The sequence below is a fragment of the Cuculus canorus genome, chromosome 14 (genome assembly GCF_017976375.1).
Source record: "Cuculus canorus isolate bCucCan1 chromosome 14, bCucCan1.pri, whole genome shotgun sequence".
Taxonomy (NCBI): Eukaryota; Metazoa; Chordata; class Aves; order Cuculiformes; family Cuculidae; genus Cuculus; species Cuculus canorus.
In genome coordinates, this window is record NC_071414.1 from 13699104 (window position 1) to 13726262 (window position 27159).

A 27159-nucleotide genomic window follows, 5' to 3' on the forward strand; every position below is an offset into this window, starting at 1 on the left:
AGCTTCCCTATAGTGCTTAGAACGATCTTATTTCTATCAGCAGCAAAATAAGTGACAGATAAAAAACGATTGCAATTGCATGGCTTCAGAAAATCTTGTTTGCATTTCTGTAAGTTCCCTCAAAAGAACTCCCCAGGATAAATTTAGAACAGTATTTTCGTGGTCCAAACTTTGAGGACTTAAGTTCATGGCTGTGAGACCTGTTAACCCTTGGATCCTTTCTGAATCTGTAACTGATTCACTAAATCACACGACGGTTCAGGAAAGTCAAAGAGGAACCTGTTCAGCTCCAAAGCATGGAGAAAGATTAAACCACAGGAAGTGGGAGAAAGTTCATTGGGGAAGGCAACCCACCTTGGAGAAATATCACATCCTTGCTGCATAAAAGCTCCTAGGGAGAACCAGAGACTGTTGAATATCCCAAACTCATTCGTCTGGTCATTCGCTGGCTGATCCCGTCCTTCCTCAAATTCCTCAGTGTGCCACTCGTAAGGGCTGAAGCGACTCACCAGGAAGAGGACAACGCTCACTCCAATGTAAGCAAAAACAATGCACATCCATATCTCATATGCCAAAGGATCCAGAAAAGAAAAAACTCCTGGTTTGGACTTCTGAGGTTTTTTTATCATGATCGAGATACCTAAGCTCATGAACGGTTTGGAAAAGTCTATAACTTCTTCTCGAACCAGAGTGATGGTTAACGGTGCCACAGCCACATCCGCCCTCTGAAAAGGAGACAGAGAAAAGAGATTTGCATTCTGGGCATAAAATATATCTACTAACTCCAGCTTATATTCCTTTGATTTCTGTTTACCTTTGTCATCTCAGCACAAATCAGACAAAACCAGTCACAAGAGAAATGTTAAAAAGGAGCAGCCCATAATGTTGGTGGATTGTTTCCATTTTATCACTACTGATTACCAGTTCTGTTTTAAAATCACAGCATTTTCTTTTTGCAGCCACCTAGCTCTTCTTGTCTGATTTATCCACTGATGGCACAGTCTGATGCAGATGATTTTTGCTAAAAGAGCTCTATCATCTAGACATCAAGAGGCAAGAAAAGGCCAATCACCTGAAAAAGGATGCCAGGGTGTTTAGTTCCATCAGGAACTGTTTTTTGATTGTATAACTGATGCAGGAGAAGAGGAAAAATGTTCCAGCGACACTGATGTGCATTCTCCACTTATTTTACAATCTGTCTTTAAAATGGAAAGGGAAATGCATTGAAATGGCTGTTGGCATATACTGTGGAGCTACCACCAGGAGACAGACCATCCTGTACTCCAATACAGTGACACAGAGACTTAGCACTCATGCTTCCTACACTAATTTCCCCTTTCCCTACTATAGAAGATTAGAGCCCTCTGAGGGATGACCTAAACACCACAGATTGTGAACTACCAGGCAGAACCAGGTTTAGAAGCGTAGGGTGCAGGTGTATGCATCTAAGATGAGGAAAATGAGCAACTTGACAGAAAAGAGTCTAGTCCTACTGTTCACCGGTCATACGCTGAGTGTTGCAAACCTCACCCTTCTTTCATCCTGCCATTACCATGCAAATATAAATGGAGTAAAATTTGAAGATTCTACCCATGGGAAAATTTGACCTTTCAATAGTTGTTCTTCCAAAAATGGAAAGAGAAAGAATTCTGGAACGGAAAGGAAGCATTTTGACATTTCCATAGGCACAAAATGTGCTGTCTCTCCCTAGATTAAAATGTTTTACTTGGGTTGATTATTTGCATTATCAGAGCTGCAGTCCTCAAGACAGCTCAGGCTAACAGAAGGCAGGGCTTCTTTTTACTTTAGGAGTTGAACGTGTTCTCAAGTACCCAAAGCTAAAGACAATGGACAAGGTTGGAAACTCACCCCATAAACGAGTTCTCCCACCATGCCATTCCACGTTTTGGTGTCAGGGTCCCGGGCTCCGTACTTCCCATCTCTGACAATCTCCAGCCTGTAGTGGTAGCCAACATGCTTTGCAATCTCAGCAGCGAGCTCCACACAGTAACCTTCATACCTCTCATTGCCTTCAAACTGATTGGCGTTCTTCTTGAGCATCACATATGGGTCTTCCTGGCACAGAGAAGACCAATACTGAGCCACGCTCTACATTCTAGAGATGCATATAAGGGGCTCAGGCTGGAGCCCAGTGTGCAGCTTCTGGTCCTCTTGCAATGCTCTAGCTTTGTGTTCCCACACCAACGGACACAGTCAATGCACAATAGGCTTATTTTAGAAAGTATGAACTGTGATTTCTATTGTGGCATCTTCTATTTACTCATGCAGAAACTGTGTGCAGCCTATGCAGTGATGGACCTGAAGGGAACGGAGTAGCTGAAGGAATTAGGGCAACAAACTTTTCAGTACAGTTCTGCGAGGAATATTTAGTGCACTTGAGCTCTGAATTTTTAAAGGCATGTCTGCCTATGTGGGCACAGGCAGAATCAAATCTGGACTGGAGAGAGCCTTAAGATGTTTGACTCAGTCTGGGTATTGTGTCTTCTCTGTAGACTCACAGTAAGCATTCAACAAACAAGTTGGTAAAATTTCGCATTTCAGTAGGGTAAGTATATACAATGACACAATACATGATACCATACATTACGGGGTACCTATTATTCCTTCATGATTATAGTGGAGATTTGTTTTTTAAAGCTATGATTCAGCCTCCCCGCACAATAAAGCTTATCCTCTCCAAAATTACAGCCCCCATCCTGTGGGCTAAATACAAAGCACAGGTATAATGTTCCTAATTTACCTATGCTGATGCCTCTATGATCTTGTCACAATCTTTTGTATTTTCAACACTTAAGCATGAGAGCTCTTAAATACCTATTTAATTACCCAGAGCAATTTTCAGATATCTTTATGGACCCGGCAGGAAACAGTAAGCACTGTTATTATTATTATTATTATTGTTATTGCTATTATAAAAATGATATAGTACAAAGGAGGGCACACAGAGGGGAAGAGGGAGTCTGCACACCAGGGAGATGAAGGAGAGGGAGAGCTGGGATAGAAGTCACAGCACTTACTAGGATAGTCGTGACTATGTAAGTCCTGTTCTGGAGGCTTGTGGACTCATTGCCGCTTTGAGTATCTATGGCTGCTGGAACCAGCTTCTCATCTTCATTCCAGTAGCCAATCTGCCAAATACAAAACCAGGATATCACATTGATATCTCTTTGAAATATTAACCACAATACAGTAGCAGGGTCATCCAAGCAGGCTCAGCTCAATCCATATGTTCACAACAAACCAGAGATCTCCTCTTCTTGTTCTTGATATCTTTTGCTCGAGAACCAGGGATGCTCTCACCCCATCGCGCCCCCAGCCTGAAAATCATATGCGTGATACGCTACAGTAGCAGAGCGCTGTGTATGCACTTAAAAGCATTTACACATGGTACTGGGGGATTGTTGCCACTCCCTGCTTTATCCCTACAACCAAGTGTTTACAATTCCCCCATGTGACTTTGGAATATTTTTCTAATGGTGACCACGCCTGATGCATGTTCAGATGCTACACGGTGATAAAATTCTGCCCTGCAGCTAAAAGCCTGCAAGAACACAGGACTGACCCTTAGGACATCCTGAGACAACAGGACAAGATTATCAAGTGAGAAAAACAAAAAACCTACCCTGGTCAACATCAAAAAGTTTGGCGTTGTGAATAAACTGAACTGTTGTGATGGGAAGAACTCTCATGTAAAGCTGTGCTTATTAATAAACAGGAATTTGGGCTGATCTGTCACTGCATGCAGGTAAAGAAGTGTCACCAAACAGCACCAGGAAGATCACTGTTGAGGTTATCCACAATGAGGCCTTGATTTCATAAGAGGTTTTCCATCACCTCATGTCAGCATGCAGTTGCCTGAGCTCTGCTCATGTGAAAGGAATTTCTTATCATGGTAAATGGGAAAGGGTATTAACACAGGGCACGACAAGGAGCGTGCTGATAGCAGATTAGAGATGATAACAGCTCAGGAGAAAAAAAAATATACGCAGGCATCTCATCTCTCTTCATTGCACAGACAAAAAAGAAAGGAGAGCGAAGAAAGAGCTTCCAAAGCTCTGCCCTAGGGCAACATAAATGGAGACAAGCATGTTTATTTTGCACCTCTAACCTGGTGAATCTAAGGTACAATGTGCATCACAGCTGTAATGTACATCTTCCATGTCAGTAAATACTCAGCAAAATCAAGACATCTAACCTTTCTGTTTCTTCTCTATACTCTCTCCAGACTGCCAGCTTCTTGAAGTTCAGACCCCCAAACTAGACATAATACTTCATTTGTCCTCTTAAGGGTACCAACTGGAGGAGGAAGATGACTGCATGTATTCAAAAATGACACTTCTTTCATTTCTCAACAAGAAATTTGCCTTTTTTTTTGCTTAACTGTGATGAGCTCTGATCTCACATTGGCTGATCTTGGGTGTCAGTATGAATTGTGGGTAGAGGTTGTAAGCGTGGGATTCCAGCTATTTGCAGTTTTTCTTAGTTTCAAACAAGTATTTTATTTTTCAGGGGAATAGAGGGGTGCGGAGGGATTCTAGTGATCACCCCATTCCAAAATATTTATTTTCTCTCCTTCGTTGATGTAATAACTGAATTATACTTTGTTCTTCAAAATAGGTAATATCTAAAGTGGGACACAAGCACATGGAGCTGGATTTTCAAAAGGATTCATGTTTCGAGGTTTTGACACCCCTGAACAAGATCACATTTTTCAAAGTTCCTGGAATATAGAAAGGGATCAAGACACCAGGACAGCACAGACATCTATATAGATATCAGGACATGGTTAGAGGTAAAGCTCTTGTCACTTCAAGGAGAGCAGAATTAGGTCAACATTAAGGGTTCACCTAGACTTGTTAGGGCAGACAGCTTATGTCTGGCTCTGTCTCGACTCATCTTTGGAAAAGAAAAGTGGGAGAGCAAAACCTGACACTGGACCTGAGCCAAAGTGCCGTGCCAACAGCAAGACTAAGTGGGCTAAGCTTTTACTATCCTGGAAATCCCTGCCCCACAGCTAAGATGCCCTTGTTGCTTTTGATAATCCCCTTCCACATGTTGTGTTGTTTTAGTAATATATCAGGAGTTCTCCCTAGTGCTTGGCTTTGTTCATGCAGAGAGCGGGGAACGCATCCGCAGTGACTCCACGTGCAATTTTTTCATGAATAGAAGCATCTGTCGAGACCGTGCCATGCTGTAACTCGAACACAGGGCTGTACCCGATAGAGGATCTCAGGTCACTCTCTGCTTTACCTTTCTGATTCCATCGTGTTTCATCTCAATCACATGGAGAGTGTAGTTGGTCCTCCGTCCCTTCTCATTAAACTGAACGTTGCCAGACAATCCTTCAAAATGGACCTTAAAGACATAAACATTCAATGAGGAGAGAAAAGTGGCCACCACCCCACACGGCGGTGATTCGGCAGCAGTAAGAGGGGAGGGGAGGAAGGATGAAGGGTACAGTCATGCTTCTCAGATGCGTGCAGAGGGGACAGGACATTTATCTGATGCTGGGCATTAGCTTAGGTCCACTCTCTCCTGTGTGCCTGGCCATATGTACACTTTTCTCTAAATTTACTCTTTCTTTTATAAACACTTTCACTTAAAACTTAGTGGTCCACTACTGAGCTCAGCAATGCATAAGAAACAGATCATATGTGTAAGCCCATGACTACCTGGGATGTGTCAGTGAGCTAAACCAGCTCTGAACTCCTTGGCTTTTGTGTTTGTTCGTGTTTTCTAAATCTGTCCTGGAGTCAGGGTTCAGCAAAGAATTTGTCAGTCCAAATCAGGAACTGTATTTGTGGAAAACACGAAACTACAGCTGCAGCTCCCAGCTGCTGCTTCTCAGTAGAGAGGAGTCTATCAGTTAACAAGCAAATTTAATTACCTCTGCACCAGTTTAATATAAATCTGACAGTTTAGTATTGTAAATGAGATTTTCATAGGAAACTTTGAATCATAAATCTCTGCTGATAACACTGCTGAGCTGAAAAGTGTTGCTCAGGCATCACATCCCACATCCTGAACTTCTCCTCTCAGCGTGGCCATTTTACTTCTTGCAAAAGTGCCCAGACTGATGTGGAAAAGTGCTTCCGACTAGAGTCACATACGGTGTGTGGGAGTTGGCGCAATGGGGACCAGGAATATGGGAAAAGGAGTGCAAGTCTGGGTCACCGTAGAGGTCACACGGTCACTCATGCTATCAGATTGGAAATTTTGTTTTCAGACTTTCCACTTGCATTAGAAAAATCTGTTGTCCCTGCAGTTGAAGTCTTCCCACTTACAAAATGAGAGCAAGTGTTTAGCTGTCTTTTTAAGTACTCTGAGATCCTCAGAATAAAGACCCATGATGAAGAAATTAGGGTGTATCATTAGGGAGGAAATCTGTTGTTAATCTGCTTAAAGTGTGTTTGTTTTCCAGTTATTATTGCAAAGGTTTGTCATGAAAATGAAGACCTGCCTGAAGACTCTGAAGCTCCTTCGAGTCAAGAGGTGTTCCTGGTGACATTTGGAGAAATATGCTTTTTCATTCTCACAAGACACAACACAGCCATGAAAGAAAGGTGCACGAGAAAAGCACCACTGTCTTAAGCACATCCGTGCCTGCTGTTTTCATGGCATCTTTACTTTTCTTTTCATGTCCCGACTAACTCTGAAGCTCATGTCACAGGTGCTCACACTCTGTATCTTTATATGAACTAAAAGCAGGTGTACAGCGTGAGTTTCTTCCATCTGAATAAAATCTTAATTCTGTGTTATCCACGTGGCACTTAAACAGCAAAATGGATCTCTCCCATCCACGCTGGAGGCTGCAGCACAACTTTTCCATCACTTACCATACTCTGAGACCCCCTGTATCATCACAAAATATAGCGAAGACTGATTTCAACAGTGCTAAGCACCAGTAAAGTCAATTGGAAACATGGAACATTGAAACACATTCATGTAGAAGACATGGGCGTGTGGCTCTTTGCTGGAAGAGCTGGAGGAAAGGGATGTGGCTTTCTGATTTACAGAGATAGTCAGCATGTAGGGAACAGCTACCTGGCTATTAGATGTGGTAACTAAATAATGTTAACAAAAAAAATCTCAAAAATGATCATAATCTTTTTAAAGTACAATTGAAATGTCAATGTATTGGTTTAAAGCAATATTTTGAGAGTATTTTCCTAGAGGAAAAAAAAAAGTAATACTCTTTAATAATTAAAAGTATACACTTTGCTGAAATGTGTTAGATTTGTGGTTTTGAAAAAGCGCGGAATGTTTCAAATTGCTTTTCATCTTTGCTCCTGCCATCCATGACTCTTTCCTACACTGAACAGAAATAAGGCAATTCGGGAGCTTATTCCTGATATATCAAAGGAAATAAGTAGAGGAACTTTTTGGTTTTAAATGGTTTATAAATTTTTAGGCATTAGTAAATAAGAGGTGAAGAGAAAGCACACTGTGAATAGCTGTAAGAATTGCCCTAATTGTGAATCTTTATAGAAAGGATAACTCAAACCTTCAATCTAGTCATAAGCTCAATTTCCGTCTGCCTCTTTCTTGCTACGATACTAAATGCTGGATGATTATTAAATTCATAGTTAAAATTTCCCCAGGAGACTTCTTCCTTTGCATGCTTCAGAGACTTTTCATTTTGACCATCATCACTGAACTGGTCAAACCTTTTGAAAATTATAATTTTTCAATGGTAAAGAAACAAATGTTCTTTACCCAAAATCACTGTAATTGAAAATCAAGATTTCCATAATTGTTTTAATGAAGAGAGGAGGAAACTTTAGAGGAGATTTTCCAACACACAGATAAAACTGTATTTACTAGTTGTCTAATTTTGATACCATATTCTCATAAATTCAATAAAGGAAAATGTTTGAGAACCCATTGCTCATCAAAAACCTTCCAAGTATTTCATGTTTATTAGATAGCTGACTCCCTAACGCACCAGAGAGGCTGATTTCATTATAAAGGTTTGGAGAAGCTACAACAGTGATTTGCTCAAGGTCACACAGAAAGTCAATGACAGTCTTGGGAACAAATTGGATACAGGAAATAAAATCAAATCAGATGCAAGATTTGGTTTTAAAGGAATTATTGTTTACCAGTAAGCCAAGACCAAATAAAAATACCTGTAGAAATTTACATATGATGCAAATAAATTAATTTTGTTCTTCTTGCCTCCTTCACAGTTAAGGAAAGAAGATGGGATGAAGGATAAGCTATATTTGGATAGCATAGAACTAGTAGTATTTAAAAGGAATCCATCTATTTTTATCTGAAAAAAGTGTTAGAAATTAATGTCAGTCTTGAAATTTAATGAAATTTTGAAATGTTCTACCTTTCTAAGTTTTTTTATTAGAGTGTATTGTTTTTCTCTATGATTGTAAGTTTCATGTAGTATTTTTGCTTATTTAACGATTTGAATTTTTATGCAGGATGAAAAAGCAAGATTATCAGATTTAAGGAATAAACGGCTGTCATTAAGACTTCTACCAATCCTCACAGTATGAAACATGCAATAATCTGGGCTTTGAGAACATTTTGATGACAGCAAACACATAAGGCGAAATTCACATGGTTTCAAGCTTAATTAGCAGTTTGGAATTGAAGCAGAGTTCACAGAGTCAAAAGATCTACAAACAATATGGTCTGAGCAGGTCTCTCTCTTGGGGATGGGGAGATAAAAACAGGGACACAGGATTTTATGGGATAATATTTTTGCTTTTCCATCCCAGAACTTCAATAGAAATTGGAGAAGGCAAGGACACCTCAGATAGTGCCAGGAAAAGCAGTTTGCTGGATGCACCCCTGAACTCTTTAGGAGACCTGGCTCTAATCTGGAAGGATCAATTCCTCATTCCAAGTGATTTGTTTGTGTTGCTAGTCACCCTTCTTCCCCCCCCAGTAGGCTGTGTTCAGGTGCCCTTGCAGTACACACACTGTTTGGGTTTCAAACCTGCTGCAGTGCTCTCTGGATGTCGATGCCTTGTCCCCAGGGCACAGCTGGGTTGGCAAGGCAATCTCCAGCATTGCCGCGACGGGAGATGTCGATCCGCTGCCTCCGTAGGTTCTGAAACGCCTCAGCCATCACTCGGACCCCATCGTATGTTAGAGCTGACGTGTACTAGAAAGAGAAAAGGAGTTGTATATTGCCAATTAGGGTGAGCTGACCTTGGGTGTGCTTCACTCGTTTGCCTCCTGGCAGCTTTTCAGATTATTTGTCCTGTTCTCACCTGTCCATCCATGACATTCAACAACCTCTTGCTCCCTGTAATCATTACTGTCCTGCTGACTTGTGAAAGCTGGTGCCTTCTCTCCCAGAGGATGGGAGAGTGAAGTAGCTCCTGATGCAGACTCAGACTGCATTCCCTGAAGAGTACTCAGCCTTAAGATCTTCACCTGTTACCCAGGTCTTCATGTGAACTTCTAAGGACTATATTCTACATCATAAATATGAGGTGTATGAATTGAAGCAACAAGCGATTCTTTACAGTCACAGATGGAGACCAGAAAACTCTACTTCAACATGAAAAAATTCTGCAAAAGATGAGTTTATTCCAGCAGAAACTCATACAAAAGCCAGTATAAAACTCTTGGCATGAGTGATAACCATTAGAGTTAATTCCTTTCCCTATGATCACTTCCTGATATATTTATCTGCAACTTTCTTAAACAAATACTCTCAAAGTTGACATTTCTATTGCTGAGTGTTTGTCATAAGTCTATTTGTTCTCAAATGTCAGAAAAATCCCAGCCTCCACCCACTTCTCAACAGCTTCAGGTTCTTCTGTGTTAGGAATTAAAATATATTTCCCCTGTATTGTACATCATGATTTAAAATCCTCAGAAAGGACTTCATTATCACTGGATAGCTAGTAAACAAATCAAAGGTTAAGGAGTTGATGAGGCTTTTTCTTTTTTATATACTGAACATTATGAGATGTCTGATTCTTAGCTTTGAGAAGGGTAAAAACTGAGAGGCTGAGTGAATACACCAACTTGTGTACTTCAGCAGGCAGCAACTACTGCCTTGTAAAATTTAGACAAAGTTGAGGCACCTGGAACAGACAACGTTCATTAATTATGTTAAGTGACAAGTGTTCAGAACAAGATTAAAGAGCTCTCTGTGATCACAAAGTATAACCTGATGGACCAGATGGACCCTAAACTAAATGATTTTTTTATACCACTTGCCTTTGGCCTCTTCCAGTCCACACGAGGATGCTCCCTGGCATCATTATTCCTCCACTGCTGCATGATTCTGGCAGGAACAGCATCCGTGTAATTCACCAACTGGAAGCCAGTTACATTGGCTCCACTCTCCTTGAATTTGGTCAGGTCGATATCCATGAATCCCTAGTACAGAAAAGGAACAGGAGCTCATCAGAGGAACCCATCTCGAATCCTGCCTATCTAGTAATACGGCAGCCAGCTTAGGAAAAATCTCTTCTCTGTGTGAGGTAAGGCCTAATTCAAGAAAGCCACCACTTCCCTGGCCATGGGATAAACTCGACTTTCTCACAAGCTCTGAGCTGTTGCCACCCAAGGAGATGTACAGTCATATTAATAACAACTCATCTGCAAGAAAGCTAGCAGAATAACGGAAAAGTATATCCTGAATTATGCTTGGATTAAACGAATCAAATTCTCAAAATATATTAGAAAAAAATATTCACTTAGCTGCAACTTTCAAGCACTCAGTCACCGATAGATAGGCCACTGCTTTTCAAATCGTAGTTGCAGGGAAAAACAAATCCTAAAGAATGAACTTACAGCAGATGAGGAAGTGGTTGGTCAGTTTGTCAAAGGAATCTATCCAAAAGAAAAGTCAGTTTATAGGATTTGCTAATTTGGGAGGAAAAAAGGGTACTTTTTTGGACTTCAGATTACTAATGAAATACGTTTCATTCCGTTCTCTGTTGTTCTCCTCTGTTTCTTGTCCACTGCATGTGATCAACACAAGTGTACTAATACGTGTGTATCGCTGTCATTGAGGGATTAGTCACCTCCATTGAGCCAGACGCAAAGAACCCTTAGAGACACACTGTAAGCAATATGGAGAAGTGGTCATTTTTGGTCTCCTAACTTTGACCCTCTCTCTTCAGCAGTACTGTTATGTAAAACTGCTCGACTCCTTGCAGAAAGCAGGTGCTTGAACAGAGCCCCTGCCCTCCTGCTTGGGTTGCCGTGTGTGGGACAAGCTGAAGTCTAGTGTCTTTCCTTTTGAAATACCAGCACAAGAGATACAGTCAATTATTTTCTCTAGTACAATTAACAACCATAAGGCATAAAGGAAAAGAAATAAGAGGATTATGCACAATGCAATCACTTGAATAACAGAAGAGCTTGTTCAGGCTCTTCCTTCCCTCTGCCTTCCACCATACACTGCTCGTGCATGTTCTCCACAGTGCCTTCTAAACTTACCGCTGGGTTTCTTTTTCTTGTTTGCTCTCAAACATATGACGATGATGCAAGTTAAAAGAGTCAAGTCACCTTATGCCCAGGAGACACCAGTCAGGTTCCCAGAATGGTGCTCTCTGCACATAAGCTGAGGGAGCCAATCAGCTTACTATCTTCCAAGGTTAGGATCAAACCATTTGATGTAAATCCATTTTGGGAACAGATAGCTTGCAAGAAAAGGACTAAACTGCTTTCCTACATCAGCATCAGGCCAAGGGAGTCATAAGTGACTCAAAAGTGTCTTTAAAGACTTTCACACTTTTTTTTTGAGGTTTTTGTAAGCAATTTGGCATCTGCTTAGAAGGCTGAGGATTGGATAAAGGTGTACAGATGCTCTAAATAGATGATTTGTTTTGTTTCAAAGTGCAGTAATTTAGTTTAAAAAAAAGGTTATACTTTGTGTGTATGTATTCTTCTGAATGCCGGTTAATCCTACATCAATCTTGTTTGTAATTGCTAGCGTAGGGGTTTCAGAAAACCGGAGCTGTGATTAATGAATAAGAAATGCAGCAGGATAATTGTCCCTGACATCTTAATGCATTTCAGGCCAAGTGTTTTTTGACATGCAGAGCTCCTAAGGTTCAGTAAGAGGGATCTCACAGGTTGCCAACTGGTTATTCATGTCTAGGACTAAATTACAGTGACATTTTGCTCCTGGGAGGTACTCAAGGGAAAAAGATCTGTCAAAAGAAACTACCACACAGCAACTTGAAGTTTGTGCCACCAGCTCCTCTTTGGAAGGCCTACGAAGGCATTAAGAAAATTCCAAGTTCACAACAGACTATGAGTAAGATGTCTGGTGTATTTAGCCCCCTCAACCAGCAGATTTAAATAGGAAAAGTAAAAAAAGAAGAATATGATGCCAGTGGTGAGACAGCAGCAGTTGAAAATACTGTCTTTTGCTGCTTTCCCCAAACCAAACCTTTTTGAAACTGAAGCAAGTATTCAACAACATTCACTATGATTACTCTTACGTAAAATTGTAAATAAACCAAAGAGATAAAAAAACTTATTTATTTCCAAAGATTGGACTAATTTTTCCCTACTAATTTTTAACACAATTCAGGTTCTTTAAAAAGCATTGAGACCTTTGAAGATTTTCCAGTTGTTTAAGGCAGTTGGTACCAGAGGCGACATCGTTAACCTTGAATATGCCTTTGCATTTTGGCAATTATCAACAGCTGAAATAACTCGTTTCACCTGTTATCCCTCCTCCAAATGCCCCAGTTCAAGGTCAATGTAGGCATTGTAGAGAAATTTTAATCACTGCACCACAGAAATCTGCTCAGAGCAGGTCTTGGTGACACAACAGCCAATGAATCAGGAATACCAGAGGTCAGATATTTTAGAGAATAATTCCCAGAGGAGGTAAATTCTTACTGGCTAACATACAATCAAAAAAATATCATGTATTATAGAAACTGTCTCTTGAAAATGCTTCTATTGACAAAGTGGCATCAGGAATTAAACATGCTTATCTGTCTGTCTGGAATATCAGTCAGTGCTTGTAGGAAACAGGAGAACAGGAGAATGATGATATTTGCAAGGAAAGAAGCCATCAATCATCTGTCATCATGTACTAACTATAGCCACATGTTGCAAAAAAAAGATCTTTAGTTTTCAATTGGCTGTACTTGGAAAACAGAAAATAAATTCTTAAAAAATTAATAGAGGAAAGACTGTAGCCCACTGCTGAGGGACAGCAGATGTGCTTTTGCAGCAACATATTTAGTATCAACCAGTCTGGGAAAGAACCAGCACAGAATTTCTTCCCTTTGCCATCCAGCCAGGCACAGCAAGAAGTGAACAGCACAGCAACGACACACTCTGTGGGATCTCTGTTCTCCCATGCAGTGGTCAAACAGTCTTGAAACCTTCAAAACTTTGCCAGTGAGTACTGGAAGAAGCTCCACACTTCTGCCAAGTCTGGAGCACAGTGGGCTGTTAAGAGAAATGAGCTCAGCCCCTGGAATTTACTGGTACTTTACTTTCTTCAGGCTCCGTAGACTCGAACCCTTTGGGATGTGTCTGTTGGACGTGCAGGTGTCTGGCTTCACCTCCCAACACAGCACTATCAGTCTCCCTGGAGGAAAAAATACTGGAACTCATATCCTAGCCCAGGTGCAGCACTCTTCGGAAAGCAGGCATAGCAGGATCCAGAGGGAACACAACGCTCCCCAGGGGCCCCGACAGCGTCAGTGCCCAGGACAGAGGTACTCCAGAGGAGACAACACTTCTGCAGGTGCAGTTCTCTCTGGGAACCATCAAAACCAGGCTGGACGGGACACAGCATCAGCCAGCCCACCTCCTGTCCTACCACAGGATTAGGTGTCCCTCTGATTTAAATTCCCTTCACAAAATCGCCTCAGCAAACCAGAGAATATGACCTTCTGTCTTGTGTATGCCTGGAAAATGCCTGGTTTTCTCTGAATGCCATCGAATTAGCAAGCTGACCACAAAAATGTGGGCCCGTTGGCCCAGCTGGGCTGAGGCAGCCTCCCTCCTCCTCGCCTGCTCTGACTCACAGCATCGGCAGCACAGAGTACCAACAGCAACCAGGCCCAATTCAAGGGGGGAAACTTGCTCTTTAACCCGTACCACGGACTGTTCTCTCTGCATTAACAAACCTCACAAAGCGCTCACATGCAGGTGTCCTGCTGCCAGTAAATAATACGGGCAGCTGTTACACACCTTAGTGCCTTCAAACAGAAAACAGAACAGTATTGGGAAGAGTTTTTTTCCTTATTGTGTTTTCCTTACTGCATCTGTTCTTAATGCTGTTCTTAAACTGAAAACGTTTTTCAGACAGAGGTTGTTTTACTGTCCCATTTGCTGCTTTGGTTGCTGGGAGAGGTGTCAGTAAGTCAGACATTTATATTCCTCTCCATTGCTTGTGGGCTCAATCATGAAAGGAAATGCATAATGTAGGAAGACTGATGACTTGAAATGGGCCTCGTGAATCTATCTTGATTAACTGGTCCAAGAAGGATTTGCCTTGAAAAGAAAGTCCCCAGGAATGAGCCAGCTCCTTATTTATACCCTGAACACCATAAGGAGCCAAGACATTGAGTGGGCAGCGCAGACAGCTGTCAGACAGCATAGGGAAAGCCTCCTTCTTTTGTGCATGACCCTCCTCAAATCTGCTAGCGCCACATGTCTCCTTTCACCCTCGTATTTTACTGCCTCACTCTCCTAAACTTTTGTCTCCTCTCCCCACACTGATGACACTGGGTAGCAGTGCTCCTTCTGGGACATCATCCCAGCCCACAGGAATGCCACAGACAGCAGTAGCCTCTCCTCCGTACCCACACATTGACATAGAGCTGGCCACTATCCCATGCCTTCAAATTTTCTCTGTTTTTCACTAAATTGGTATTAATTGCTGTCACTTTCCTTGCAGGGTGCCTCCTGCAGAATAATCATGCCTTTGAAGTTGTGGTAACAGGCAGCGAAGGCTGCAGCTGATCATCTCATAAACCTCCTCACAGACCAGGCACAGCACAGCTTAAAATCTCCATGCCTTCGCTCTATCTTGTTTTTTCCTGAGAGAAAGGACATTAGAGATTCTCCTTGAAGACTGCTACATTTCTGAGAAACACTGTTGTTTTCTGTCCTCTCTCTGCATCTTCTGAGCCCTCAAGATCTCCTCCTGAGTGGCAAAACTCATCTCTGAATGAGGAGATGGAAAAGGCTCCTTTGTCTTGTATTGCCTGGAGAAGGCTTATTGACCTGACACAGTCCCTCACCCCAAGAATGAGTGTTAGTTTTTTTAGTCTCTTTCTGTCTGGGATGAAGAGACCGGAGTCTTTTTTTTAATTTTTCTTTGTCTCTCTCTCTTTTTTTTTTTATCCCTGAGTCTCACACTGAAATATTCCTTTTTAAGTAAAAGCTTGTAAGTGATTCACCCTGAGCTTGGGTGGGTTTCTGTGGCACCATCAGGAAACCAGCCCAGCCCTCTTTCAATGCTATCCTTGTATCGCTTACAAAGCTAGACTGCTTCCTGCTAGCAGATTTTATGACTGTAAGAAACGTTGCAAAGCAAAACAATTGTTTCTGAGTGTCTGTAGGTCAGCTGAGTGACTGCAAAGTGGCTCCTGTCATTCCAAGGTATGCCAGTGTCTTTCTGCACGGAGCAAGAAGTCGAGTGCTTCCAGATGGAGCATCTCTAATATACTAAATTATCTTCAAGCTTGACTTCTCCAGTGAAGCATCATCCCTTACTCCCATCACTTTTATTAATAAGGAGGATATGTCAAAAAAGAATCCATCTGCTCAAGTCTTATTCCAGCATGCCTTCCAACAGGAGAGGCCGACTCGTATTCTGCAGAATTATTAATATGTCCAATCTCATTGTGGCAGCAAAACATGCAAGTCTTCACTGCAACACAGAAATAAATAAAGAAGAAAGAGAAAAGAAAGATGGAAAAAGGGGGAACTTTCAGACAGGGGCCCCGTCCTGCAGCTTAATGAGTCTGTTTTGTCCTGGTCTATTGATGCAAAGCAAACTAAGTCAGGTAAGGATCCAGACTTCAAGGACAGCAGTCTGGAGATGACTATTAACTATTTTTGGTATAGCTCTACAGGCATAAGATGTTCTTTGTGATATTACTTGCATCAGCCCTGTTCTACTGCTGCAGTACATTCTGGATATAAATGATCATACACATCTAATTAGAAAACTCAGTCCAGGCAGAAGGACAGATGCTCTAGGTAGATGTTTGTGAGATGTTTCTTCAGAGAAGAAACTGATATAAAGTTTTGGGAAACATGCTGTGTAGTGACAGATGCCAAGACTTCAATCAAGGATTTGATTAAGGGATGACTTGATCATAGTTTACAAGGACCAAAACATCAGTAATGGAATATCTGGTCTTGCAAACAGAAGCATAAATCTAATGGAGGAAACTGAAGCTAGGCAAGTTTCAACTAGAAAAAAGCACCAATGAAGTCACCGCGAGGAAGATACTACGATTTACACATCATCCCTTGCAGGGGTTATGGGTTGACCTGGGGTGATGGATTAGGAGACTGCAAATGGCTAAGGAAACCTGTTAGTTTAACATCCTTCTCCTGAGATTAAAGCAAACACATTTTTCCTTCCAATGGCTGTAATATAACCTGTCAGCTACTCACCTGATACTCAGTGATATTTTTTAAGCCCCAATAAGTCACTCATTCTTTTGAGCCCTCAATAGCTACTGCAAAAATCCTTCCAAGTTTGCAGTTCACATTCTCCCGTGTGGGCAATTTTTGCATCAAACTCAGATGATTTTCTTTTACATGAGACACTCTAATTCTAGCAGAAATTATTTCAGGGCACTGCTGTATCTTTTACTATCAGTAATTCAGATGGGATAATGTTGTAAGGGTTTCTTGTGCCTGATAATCTCTGAATCAAAACAGAAAAGGTGTTTGGAAGTGAAATGCAGACCTCAGAAATTTCATTGATACACTATATGGACTTCCTCTGCCTGGAAAACCAAGTTTTCTCATAAGTCTACCTGAACCAACCTTTTAGAAAGAGGAAAGGTCTAACCGACATAATTTTAGAAACCTGAAAATAAATTAGCATGTCTCTTTCCATAAGAATAACATAAGAATATCATTTTTGCAAGACCAAGTATCTTGAGATCTTACCAGGAAAAGAAGGTAATGCTGTACACATCCTTTCAGAAACTCCCACAAAACAGAGTTTCCAGTCGGCTAATGATGCAAACGTGGGTGCTGCTGACCTTTTTCGTACCTTCAGCCAGCAATACTTCAGGAGGCAGGAGATGTTATTAAGAACTGAGGGTGATTAAAATACATTTGGTGGGTTTCAAGCTGATGAGGGACTGAGATCTGCAACATTTTAGCTCCAGGAAAGCAGAATCAGGGGCCTGGTGCATGCAGCAGAGCCGCAGACACACAGGCAGTGACACATACCACATTTTTGCTGTGACAGGTAGAGTTTCTTGTACTGGTTTCATACCCAGCATGGGCACAGCAGACCCTCCTCACATGGCTACAGCACGTGCTGCAGGATGTCCACATGCTGCTTTGCTTTAGGGCAGCTGATCTCTCCCTGTTCTGGGAGAGCTTAGCTCCCAAGGACCTGGATATCCTTTTTGACTGCCAATTTAGGAGGGTACCCCTTCTTTGCTGTCTGCCCCAACTGGTTGATCTCAGGTCACTGTATCTCAGCCCTGGGAGTGCAGAAGCTCTCCCTTCCACTTTTGCAGGGAAAAGTAAAAAAGACTCATTTAAACCACAGGTGAACTGAATCAAACCAGTAGATTTTGACTGACTCCTGCACAAACCACTCTGTGGTCAAAGCTGCAGTGCTGGTAACCTCCAAAGCCACCACAAGAGCCTGCAAAGTGAAACTCTCTCCGTGGTCTAAATCAGCACTGACACATGCCGATACAAATAGCACAGGAGAAAATGCTTACCTCTGCTTATCAACTCTGGTTTTATCTTTACTCTTCCCTGCTACCCCTAGCATCAGCAATCTCATACACTTATCTACTCAACTTCAAATAAGAGCATTTGCTATAAGAGCAACCTGGACTAATGCACCAGGAATGGAAAAAAAAGGCTAAAACACTCTATGTGGCAGCTGTCTTTCATACTTTTCTTCTAAAGACAGTTCACACAAATGTCACTTATTTTAAGACAAAGATTTTCCTCTCCCCAAGAGAGCTGATGTTCTCCCACTACTGACAGTAGTCAGCCCATATCCCTGGTGTAGGACAAACAGATACATGAAGGCAAGGTTATGGGGAAAAAGTCCATAACATCAAGAGAAAGGAATCCCAGAAGTTTCTAAGCTTGTTTCTCTGACAGTATTGACTGATTTTTTTTCTTTGTGGTTGCTAGACTGGTGCTCTCAAAGGCTGAGAACAAAGCTTAGAAAAATAAGACTCACAAAAACAAACACTCCTTAAAGTTGCCAAAAAGAAAAATTGAGATACAGAGAGAGAGGGTGGGAGTGAGGGAGGAAGATGACTGCAACTCCTAGTGCTGCTGCTTCTGACAAATATCCAGGCTGGCAGCTGTTAAAAGTTGATTGAGTCAACTCTAATGGGTACCAGTTGAGGACCAGGTTTTCATGAGTTTGCAGAAGCCACAGACAGTGTCAAATTTGCCTCAAGGAGAGGCAGGGATGGTCATGTGAACCCTTCCCCGGCAGTGATGCAGGAGATAGACCTTTGCGGGACAGGCAGTGCTGAGCAAACAAGACAGGTTGTGCCTTTAACAGGCATAACAGATTCAGAGGTGGATGTTTACTCATGGCCTAAGGTGTGGAACAGTTTCATTTTGTTTGTGAACACAGAAATATTATTGTCTCACCTTGGCAATTGCAATTTCACTGAAAAAAGAAAGCTGTTCCTGCTAGGAAACACTAGCTTTCATTTGCTGCTGCTTGTCAAGTTCTGCTTGGTGCTTTACTACAGCTCACCTGACAGCAACCGCTGGGCAAACAGGCGGTGATTAATGCAAGCCCGTTCCTCTTTGTTCATGAATTGTCTGTGACCAGACAGGGAATTCCTTTTCTTTTTCAAAAAGGATGGGTTTTGCAGGCCTTATTCACCCTGTGCAAACTCATTTTCTTTGCAGTCCTGATGTAAAACAGCAATTTGGAGCTTTAACTGGGCAGTAATATGCTGCTGCTTGTTTCTTGGCCAGGTATGGCTCTGAACAAGCATATAACAAAAAATAAGAATTTCAGTGGGGTTATCCATAAATATTTCCCAACATTTGCTTCAAATAAGTCATTTCCATAATTGTTTCCCCATGGGGAAGAGCCCAAGAAGGCTAAGCAGTGCTGCAAAAGGCAGGTATGGAAAATTCATCCCCTTGCTGCAGCTAGTGTAGTAACTCGGTGGTTACAAACCAGCTGAGGGCTCACTTGACTTATGCAAGGCAGAGCCCACCCCAGCCAGGTCTGGGAACCTTATCTTCACATAGAATGAGAATCCTAAAATCAGGACTCCATCAGTCAGCACAGAGGATAAAAAATTACTAATTTGGAAATGTTCACACACTTGCAGTTTTTAGTTCTTAATTTATTCTCTTACGACCCAGTACTCCAGAATGAGCCACTTCCACAAAAATCAGCCTGTTTTCTAGGCATGCGGGTATGCACTTGAGGGTACGTGTCTGTGTGTGGGCAATGCACACCCTGTCATCTCAGGACTTGTCTACAGGAGAAAATGAGGGGTGTTTAAGGTCTATCTACTATGTGTATGAATCAGTATGCATAAATTACGGCACGTTACACCCTCCTAAGACTCTAATCCAGCAATGAGATGTCCTCAGAAGAGGGTAAAACCTACTGTGATCTCTTGGATCACAGCATCCACACCCTGGTTTAACCCTGCCAGACACTGACTTTGCACGCTCTAGTAATCCCTCATAACATCCCCAGCCATGCCTGCACAGGGAGACTTGCTGTTCTTCTTCACTGCTGTATGGTCTCAGGAACACAGAATCGTCATGGCATTTTTGCTGTTCTCCTTGCAGAACTGACCAGTGAGCAGCACCTGAGAGGGTGCAGCACATCACAGAAGCTGATTTGGGTCCTGGTGCTTGAATCAGCCCATGTGTGTGGCAGAACCATGAAGATTGTTCTGCCCTGGAAAGGGTCTTCTTAGCCTTCAGGAGTGTCAGTCCTTTTTTTTTTTTTTTAATTTTTCTTTATATTCCTGTCTCTGGAGTTCGCCTCTTATGTAGTGCTTGGTTTTAAGGAGCAGGAATGACTAAAGGAAAGAGCTTGAATCCCTTTCACTACTCTTCTTCTCCCCTCATATCAAAGCTGCTTGAAAAGCACAGCTATTAACAGTGGATTCTGGTGGTCTTGTCAGACCCTATGTGTCCCCGGGACCCAAAGCACCCTTCCCCCAAACTCCAGAGGGGAGGCAGAATCTCCCTGCGGAGAGGCTGGGGAAATAAAAAGCCTTTTGCTCCAAGTTAATTATTTATAATCCTCGTTGGCTGAATATGCAGCCTCTTCCAGCCACTCCGCTCTCTCAGCATTTGTGCAAAGGCTAAGAAAACAAATTAAACATGGAAAAAGCACACTTTCTCAGGCTGAAGGTCAGAGAGAGCGGTATCAGAAGACAGAGGGAATGTCCTTCATAACCCCAACACCTGAATACCAGACCACTTCACGCCTATAACATATTTACCCTTACAAAACCACGCAGGGAGAAGTGATAGCATTCTCATTTAGCCTTCTGCGTGGGTGTACATTGGAGAGCACAGGCGCACACACTCCGGCTACTCCAGATGGTTTCCCTGCTTAACTTTAATGAAAGAATTTTCACAAAGATCTGAGGATTGAGACCTGGGTTACAACAAATACAAATTTTTTAGAAATTAGCAAGTGAAGTTATTGGCTGCCCTACAGTTTGCAAGTCTCCCCGTGCACAGTGTAACATTTTTAACTCCTAATTACATGGTAGGCACCCAGCGCAGAAGTGCAGGGTCACTATCACGGCACTGCAGGGTAATTATATGGCCATTTTTGTCTTGTAAATTACAGAGTTATCTTGGGACTGAGAGAAGGAGAACAGCAGCAACTGCTTGATTAATTGTTAGTTTACAGTCTAATTACCCCAGGCCTGATGTGCTGCCTCGTAGCGGAAGCTGCTGGAGGGAAGAATCGCTCCAGATCTCACATGGACAGAACGGGTCCTGGGGGAGCAGCCTCAGCCCCAGACTGCCAACACCAGCCCGTCTTCTGCTGCTCATCCTCCGGGATGGTCGGAGGAGAGGGTAGGAGTTCTGCTGTGGAAAACCTCCAGCTGCCCTGTGGATTGAGGCTATGCCTCTCTCTTACCTCTTCCCAAACCTCCCTAAGCAGAGATATTCAGTCTCCTAGGAGAGGTCAGCATATTGCTCCAGAAGGATGGCCCTGCTGCTGCTCACCGCAGCTCTGTCCTCAGGTAGTGCCTCCCTGCGTCAAAGGAGTCTTTTCCTTAAAGGCATCTTTAAATCCAATTCATTCCTTAGAGCTGATACAGTCAAGTTTGATTTAGTACCAAGTTGCAGAAGAGGTACGTATTTTATCTCTACTGGAAGGTCATCATTAACATCATTAACAAGTCTGCCCTTAGTGGGACTCTCAGGAAGGCTGTGAACCACTTCACCCAGGGGACACACACTGAAGTGGGGATAAAACTAGTTAGAAAATGTAAGTTGTTAGCAGTAGTCAACAACTTCTCAGTGGCCTGACTGAAACAAGCTGGAAATGCAATACCATGACCCCAAGTGCCCATGGAATACATAAAAAAATCATTATAATATAAGCATTAATTGACGGTTGGTTTAACTGGCTTTGAAAAGATGTAGCTTAAATCTGGATGCAAAAAGATTTCCATCAACCTTGTAGATACCCTGGAGATAATCTTGCCTGCTTAAGACAGAAAACACCACAAGGAGAATACCGCAAAGGACTTTGGTATTTTTTCAACCCCAAAGGTGGATTAGAAAAAAAGACCTCCAGCTCAGTAACTGTAAGTAAAATGCTTTACAAACTATGAGATACTTAAAAAAAAATGCTAAGAAGAGCAACTCACCAAATTTGCCAGAATGTAGTGGTACCCATTCCCATTCTTTTCAAGCTTGATGATCTGCAAGGTGAAAACCAAGGATATTTAGCAGAGACCAACTGAGGAAGTAGAGTTTCATTTATCTACCCTTCCTCCTTGTATTTCCTTGATGAGACTGCTTGGTTGGAGACAGGAAGACATAGCAAAAGAAAAGCTGACAGTATAGTTAGAGGAAGGACAGAACTTTCATGCGTGATATTTAAGCAGCAAGTCTGAAATTAGACAGGACAAGACCCCTGTGCAGATTCCACAGGCAGAGAGAATAAACTACCTGGACCAACCTGTTTCCTATCATCTCAGGGATAAAAACATACAGGGTTTTTTTTTTTTTAAAAAAAAAAAAAAGGTTAAACAAGATTTCTATTTCAGATATTAAAGAAACAAATCAGGGAGCTGGGTTTCATTTGTCCTGTAAATGCAGCTGAAACACTGAACGAGACTAAAGAGCTATTCTGCACATCCTCCCATCTAGAATCCCTGTTGCAGACACCTACCTGGGCTGTCAGGACGTTTAGACTATAGGGCAATCTTTCTCTTTAGTGCACTGAGGTGGTTTCAAGTCTTCAGAACAAAGCTGTCTGGGCAAGACACTCAACAGAGGATTCCCTATGCATGTTCACTGAGGTTATTTATACCTTCGTATTCATGGTGTCTCAATATAAACTCTTTGCCACTTATTCCTTTCTCCCTGATGCCTGCAGAGTTAGGGTTTTGTTCTCTTTTATCAACACAATTGCTTATGGAACGTTTGGAAGTTTCTACTTTATCTGGAAAAGTTTCTCTTGTCTAGGCAGAAAGGCCCCATCTGTTCCAAGGTTGCCTGTGATTATGGGGGACAAGGTCATTGATCAGATGGTCCCTAGGTGCCCTTTTCTTCCTTGATATGGAAAGAATACAGATAAAAATCACATTATTATTGGCGACTGAATTTCCATTAAAATTCCTCTCCAGTGATTTTGAGCAGCACTGTTAAATTCTTACCAAGTGACTAAAGCCAGGTACCATCTGCACTTGAAACTATCCACACACAGAAAGAAATCAGTGAAAAAAAGGCTCAAGCCAGCATGCCCTCAGAACCTATAAAAACACAAGAATTGCCAGTTTCTGAGAGAATTGTGCTGTTTCCATAAGGTTTCTTTGCTGGCAATGCTACCTCTTATGTCCTTTGTTGTACGAATTGATTCTGAATTACTGTCTGCGTTGCCAACACTCAGGCAAAATCTGCACAAACATTAGCAAGGCCAGAAACATCCTCACAGCCAGAATGATAATAGAATGACTGTTGTGCTGGATTCCACCAGAGATCCATCTAGCCAGGACTGGTCTCTGACACCAGGCTGGTAGCAGGTGTTTGAGAAGTATCAGACAGCGGCACACACAGACCGATCCTACCCATGGGACAGCACGCCCAGATTATTGCGAGCAGCCATTTAGGGATTTCCAAATGGATTATAAATGAGCTGACACTTGCTCTGTGCAATTGGTTCATCTGTCTTTGCCTGTCTCTGAACAAGTGCTCTTGTATGCACATTAAAACTCATCTAGTTCCCAACATTAATATGGGGGTGGCAATTAACTCCGATGCAGGCTTCATTTAGTAGCAGTTTCTTACACAACTGATGTGAGCTCCACCAGCATCACTGACTGTGTTTCTCCCCACAGGATCCTCCGGTATGGCTTCTGCTGAGCAGTCTGGAGCCCTCAGATAAAAGCTCTGTATTTCCGAGACTATAAAGATACATATTCTTACTACAGGTAGTTTTCTATGTATCTTCCATATTCAGATCTGAGAAGCAAAACCAGAGTAAATTCATCCCCTTCCATTCATCAACTGAGACTGATCCTTGCAGTAAGTCTGAGAACTAGTGGAAGGAAGGACCATCTCCAGGGCACTGGGGTGTCTAAGAATTACAGTCCAATTCCCCATTTCACCAGCGCCAATAATAGCAGGTGTTGGCTCCTTCTGCCCAAACTCTCCCCTTGTTGTTTTATTAGATGTTAGGGTCAATGAACTGGAGAGCGCTGCCATCCAGCTTTCTCTGAGCTGTTAATCTTGCAGCCCATCCACCTGAATTATGAGGCTTGCTTCCTGCGTTTTACACAGTTATTTGTGATCTTAATTTATTTTAAAACGCTTGTTCAGTCCTAATGCATCTGGATGGCAATAGCAAGCTGAGGTTATAATAGCATTTATCACTTAGCCTGAACGTGGTGAGAGGCTGTGCTGGGCTGCATGCTGATAGCTCGCTTGGGCCACCTAGGTTTCATTACCCACTTCTTAATGGGCCAGTTTGACATCTATTAGAGAGAAACACTCTCAGAGAGAAACAGTGGCAAAGGAGAAATTCCAGTTATTCATTTTAATGAGAGACAAGGAAGAAACAATACTGGGCTTTGATGGAATACAACCCACTGCTTACTTATCCCATTAAAGCTACACAGCGCGGCCCCAAGGATACGCTGCCCTGAACCAAGGCCTGGCTCACAAACGACAGTTACCTCAGCAAAGATAAATCATGCCTTTGAGACATGACACAGAGAAATCTCTGAGAAAGAAATCAGGTCATTTTCCCACATATCATTAACACGTTGAGCACTAGCTCCTCTACAGCTATGCTTCCAGAACAAGAGGACTGCCTTGCTGGAGTCAGCAGCGGTTATTTGTGTTACATGGAAATGAAAAGTGTGTGCAAGCACCACTGTGAACGTGTGAGGGACTGATACTAAACAGCCATCCCCAGCTCTTCTGTTCACTGGGGAGCACAAACACACAGCCACAGAAAGACAGAGAAGATGATAAATGAATTAAAATGTCTCTGAGAGGCTGAGTCAGCTCTTCGAATACCTCAGACACTCAAAGAGACATGGCAAAAAAATCAGTGGTATCCACACTAAGGTTGCTGGTATGAGGAGCTGAGAGACCAACCACCACCCTGAGTTTAAGTCCTAGCTGAATTTCACATGATAATGAGCAGAACACTATCTTTGACCCCCTCCAGTCATCTGCACGTTATGAAAGACCCAGCATCCCCTGCTTACGCTGAGATAACTACCTCACAAATCCCTGTAGAATCAGAACAAGAAGTCAAATGAGGATAAAAATGTACTACACAGCTCTGAAAAAAGTTATCTACAGTCCTATCCCTAACAGGAGCGTTACCTCCTCAGCACAGACGTCTGTTGGAATTGCTCTGTCTTTAACGGATATTTTTTATAGCACTGCAAAACAATCAAAAGATCAGGTGGGTTTTTTTTTAGTATTCTTGCAAATATCTTCACTTATATTTAACTCTTGCTCCAGTTATGTGAAGAAGTTTGAAAAAAAGACTTATTTTCCTGTTTATATTAGGAAAACCAGGTAACACTTGACTAGAGAACTGAACTTTCTGTTAGAAAAAACAGGACTAAAACCCAACATCATTAACCCTAGGTATCTGATACACCCTATAGAAAAAGTTGCAGAAAAGGCAAATTTGCTGTCCAACTCCAGGCAAAGTTTTTGTTTAACTGCAGCTACTCTGTGGTCAGAGAGAAGACAACATTTTCCAGAACGACCTGGTCTCTCCTTTATAAGCATAATCTAAGCATGGCTAGAGATTAAAACTTGCTATCTGCTTCATTACTATACACCATGGAGTAGCACCCAGAGCCATCCAACAAGGATGAGTGTGCTTGTTGCTGAGCCACACAGCTGATGAAACGGCAATCCTTGCCCCAGACAGTGAGCAGCTGAAGTGTGAGACGGGAAATGACAGGTAGCTTAGACAAAGAGACGTGTGAAGCATGAGGTAAGAGTGAGATGGTTATGAGAAGTATGAGACCGGGAGTCACAGTGCACTGTCTGCGTGGCACCGCGGGTCCCTTTCTAAGCCACACCGGCCAGGAGTCCCAGCCTTGGGAAAAGCCTTGGCTGTAGGTGAGGTGGAAAGACATTAAGGCTGGAATCGAAGAACGGACACAAGCATAGACTGACACCTGTCCATGGGCTTGCATTGGTCTCCCATCCACAGAATTCCATATCCAGGACTTAGGCAAAGCATTAAAGCGAGCATGGATGAAAGAAGATGGGGAAAATTTGGGTCTGCACTACTGGGTGACCTATCCACACATGGCACACTACCTAGCTGCTGAGTCCTCTGTTGCATATCCCATCTGGCTTGTGGCCATGAGCCGAATAAAACAGCCAGGAGATAGCTGGGAAAGAACAGTCTCTCTCGCTGCAAAGCACAAGAGGAATTGGAAACATCCAGACCTGCTAAGCCTGGATGCCCTGGGAGGATGCAGAGCCCAGCATGATCTGGAGACAGTGTTTCTGAGAACAGTACAAATGCTCCATAAAGCTTCTCCATCTCTGTCCTGCTGGCAGTGGTTGTGAGAATTCGGTGCAGTACATGGAGACTAGAGGACCAGGAGTCTGACAGTGCTGATGCACACCTCCACCTTAACTCACAGGAGTTGGGAAAACTGGATTAAAACTCAGCAGAATAAGGAAATGCCATGTCTTGTGCAAGCTGCTTGGACAAATTAGCACAAGGCAAACTTGTTGGGGAATAAGGGGGTGTAAAGGGCTCAGCAGAGGAGTCAAACAAGTAGGGAACATGGAGCAGCAGAGCTCACTCAGCATGGATACATGGGATCTCCCAGTGTTTACACTGCTTTACAGTTTTCACAATAACACAATGCAGAAATACCTGCAAGCTTGGCAGCCTGCTGCAATACACACACCACATCCAATGAGAGCTGCAATGAGACATGGGTCAGACAAGAATGGGGAGGAGAACTTCTCCAGGAGAAATAACCCTTCCCATTCTGCATGCAAGAACTGTCCCAGAAGATCCACATCGACATAACCTTGCTAAGGATGATGTTTAGCCGCTCAGATTCACAATCCACCACCACCAGTCTTTCCTTCTTCTTCTCCAGCTCCTGAAAGAGCATGCGGTACCCCTCTTCTGTCGTTGTCAGGATGTTGACAGCTGTCACCTGCCAGTTCTTCTCGGCTGCAGTGTCTAGCACTTTCTGTAGGACTGACAACCCTGCAATGGGAAGAGAGGGGGAAGAGGACAGTAGGGTAGAACCAGGC

At 42.6% G+C, this 27159-nt stretch overlaps 1 protein-coding gene across 2 annotated transcripts in view; it reads right to left on the reverse strand.

Moving 5' to 3' along the window:
- GRIA1 (glutamate ionotropic receptor AMPA type subunit 1) overlaps positions 1-27159 on the reverse strand; it is a 128904-nt gene that overhangs the window by 40113 nt on the left and 61632 nt on the right. For both annotated transcript variants that reach the window (XM_009561430.2, XM_009561422.2), the window contains exons 4-11: positions 26928-27112; positions 22044-22097; positions 10216-10377; positions 8978-9145; positions 5272-5376; positions 3039-3149; positions 1870-2076; positions 355-725 (exon numbers count right to left, since the gene is read on the reverse strand). In XM_009561430.2, coding sequence (XP_009559725.2) covers positions 355-725; positions 1870-2076; positions 3039-3149; positions 5272-5376; positions 8978-9145; positions 10216-10377; positions 22044-22097; positions 26928-27112 — 1363 coding nt within the window. The remainder of the gene's footprint in view (positions 1-354; positions 726-1869; positions 2077-3038; positions 3150-5271; positions 5377-8977; positions 9146-10215; positions 10378-22043; positions 22098-26927; positions 27113-27159) is intronic.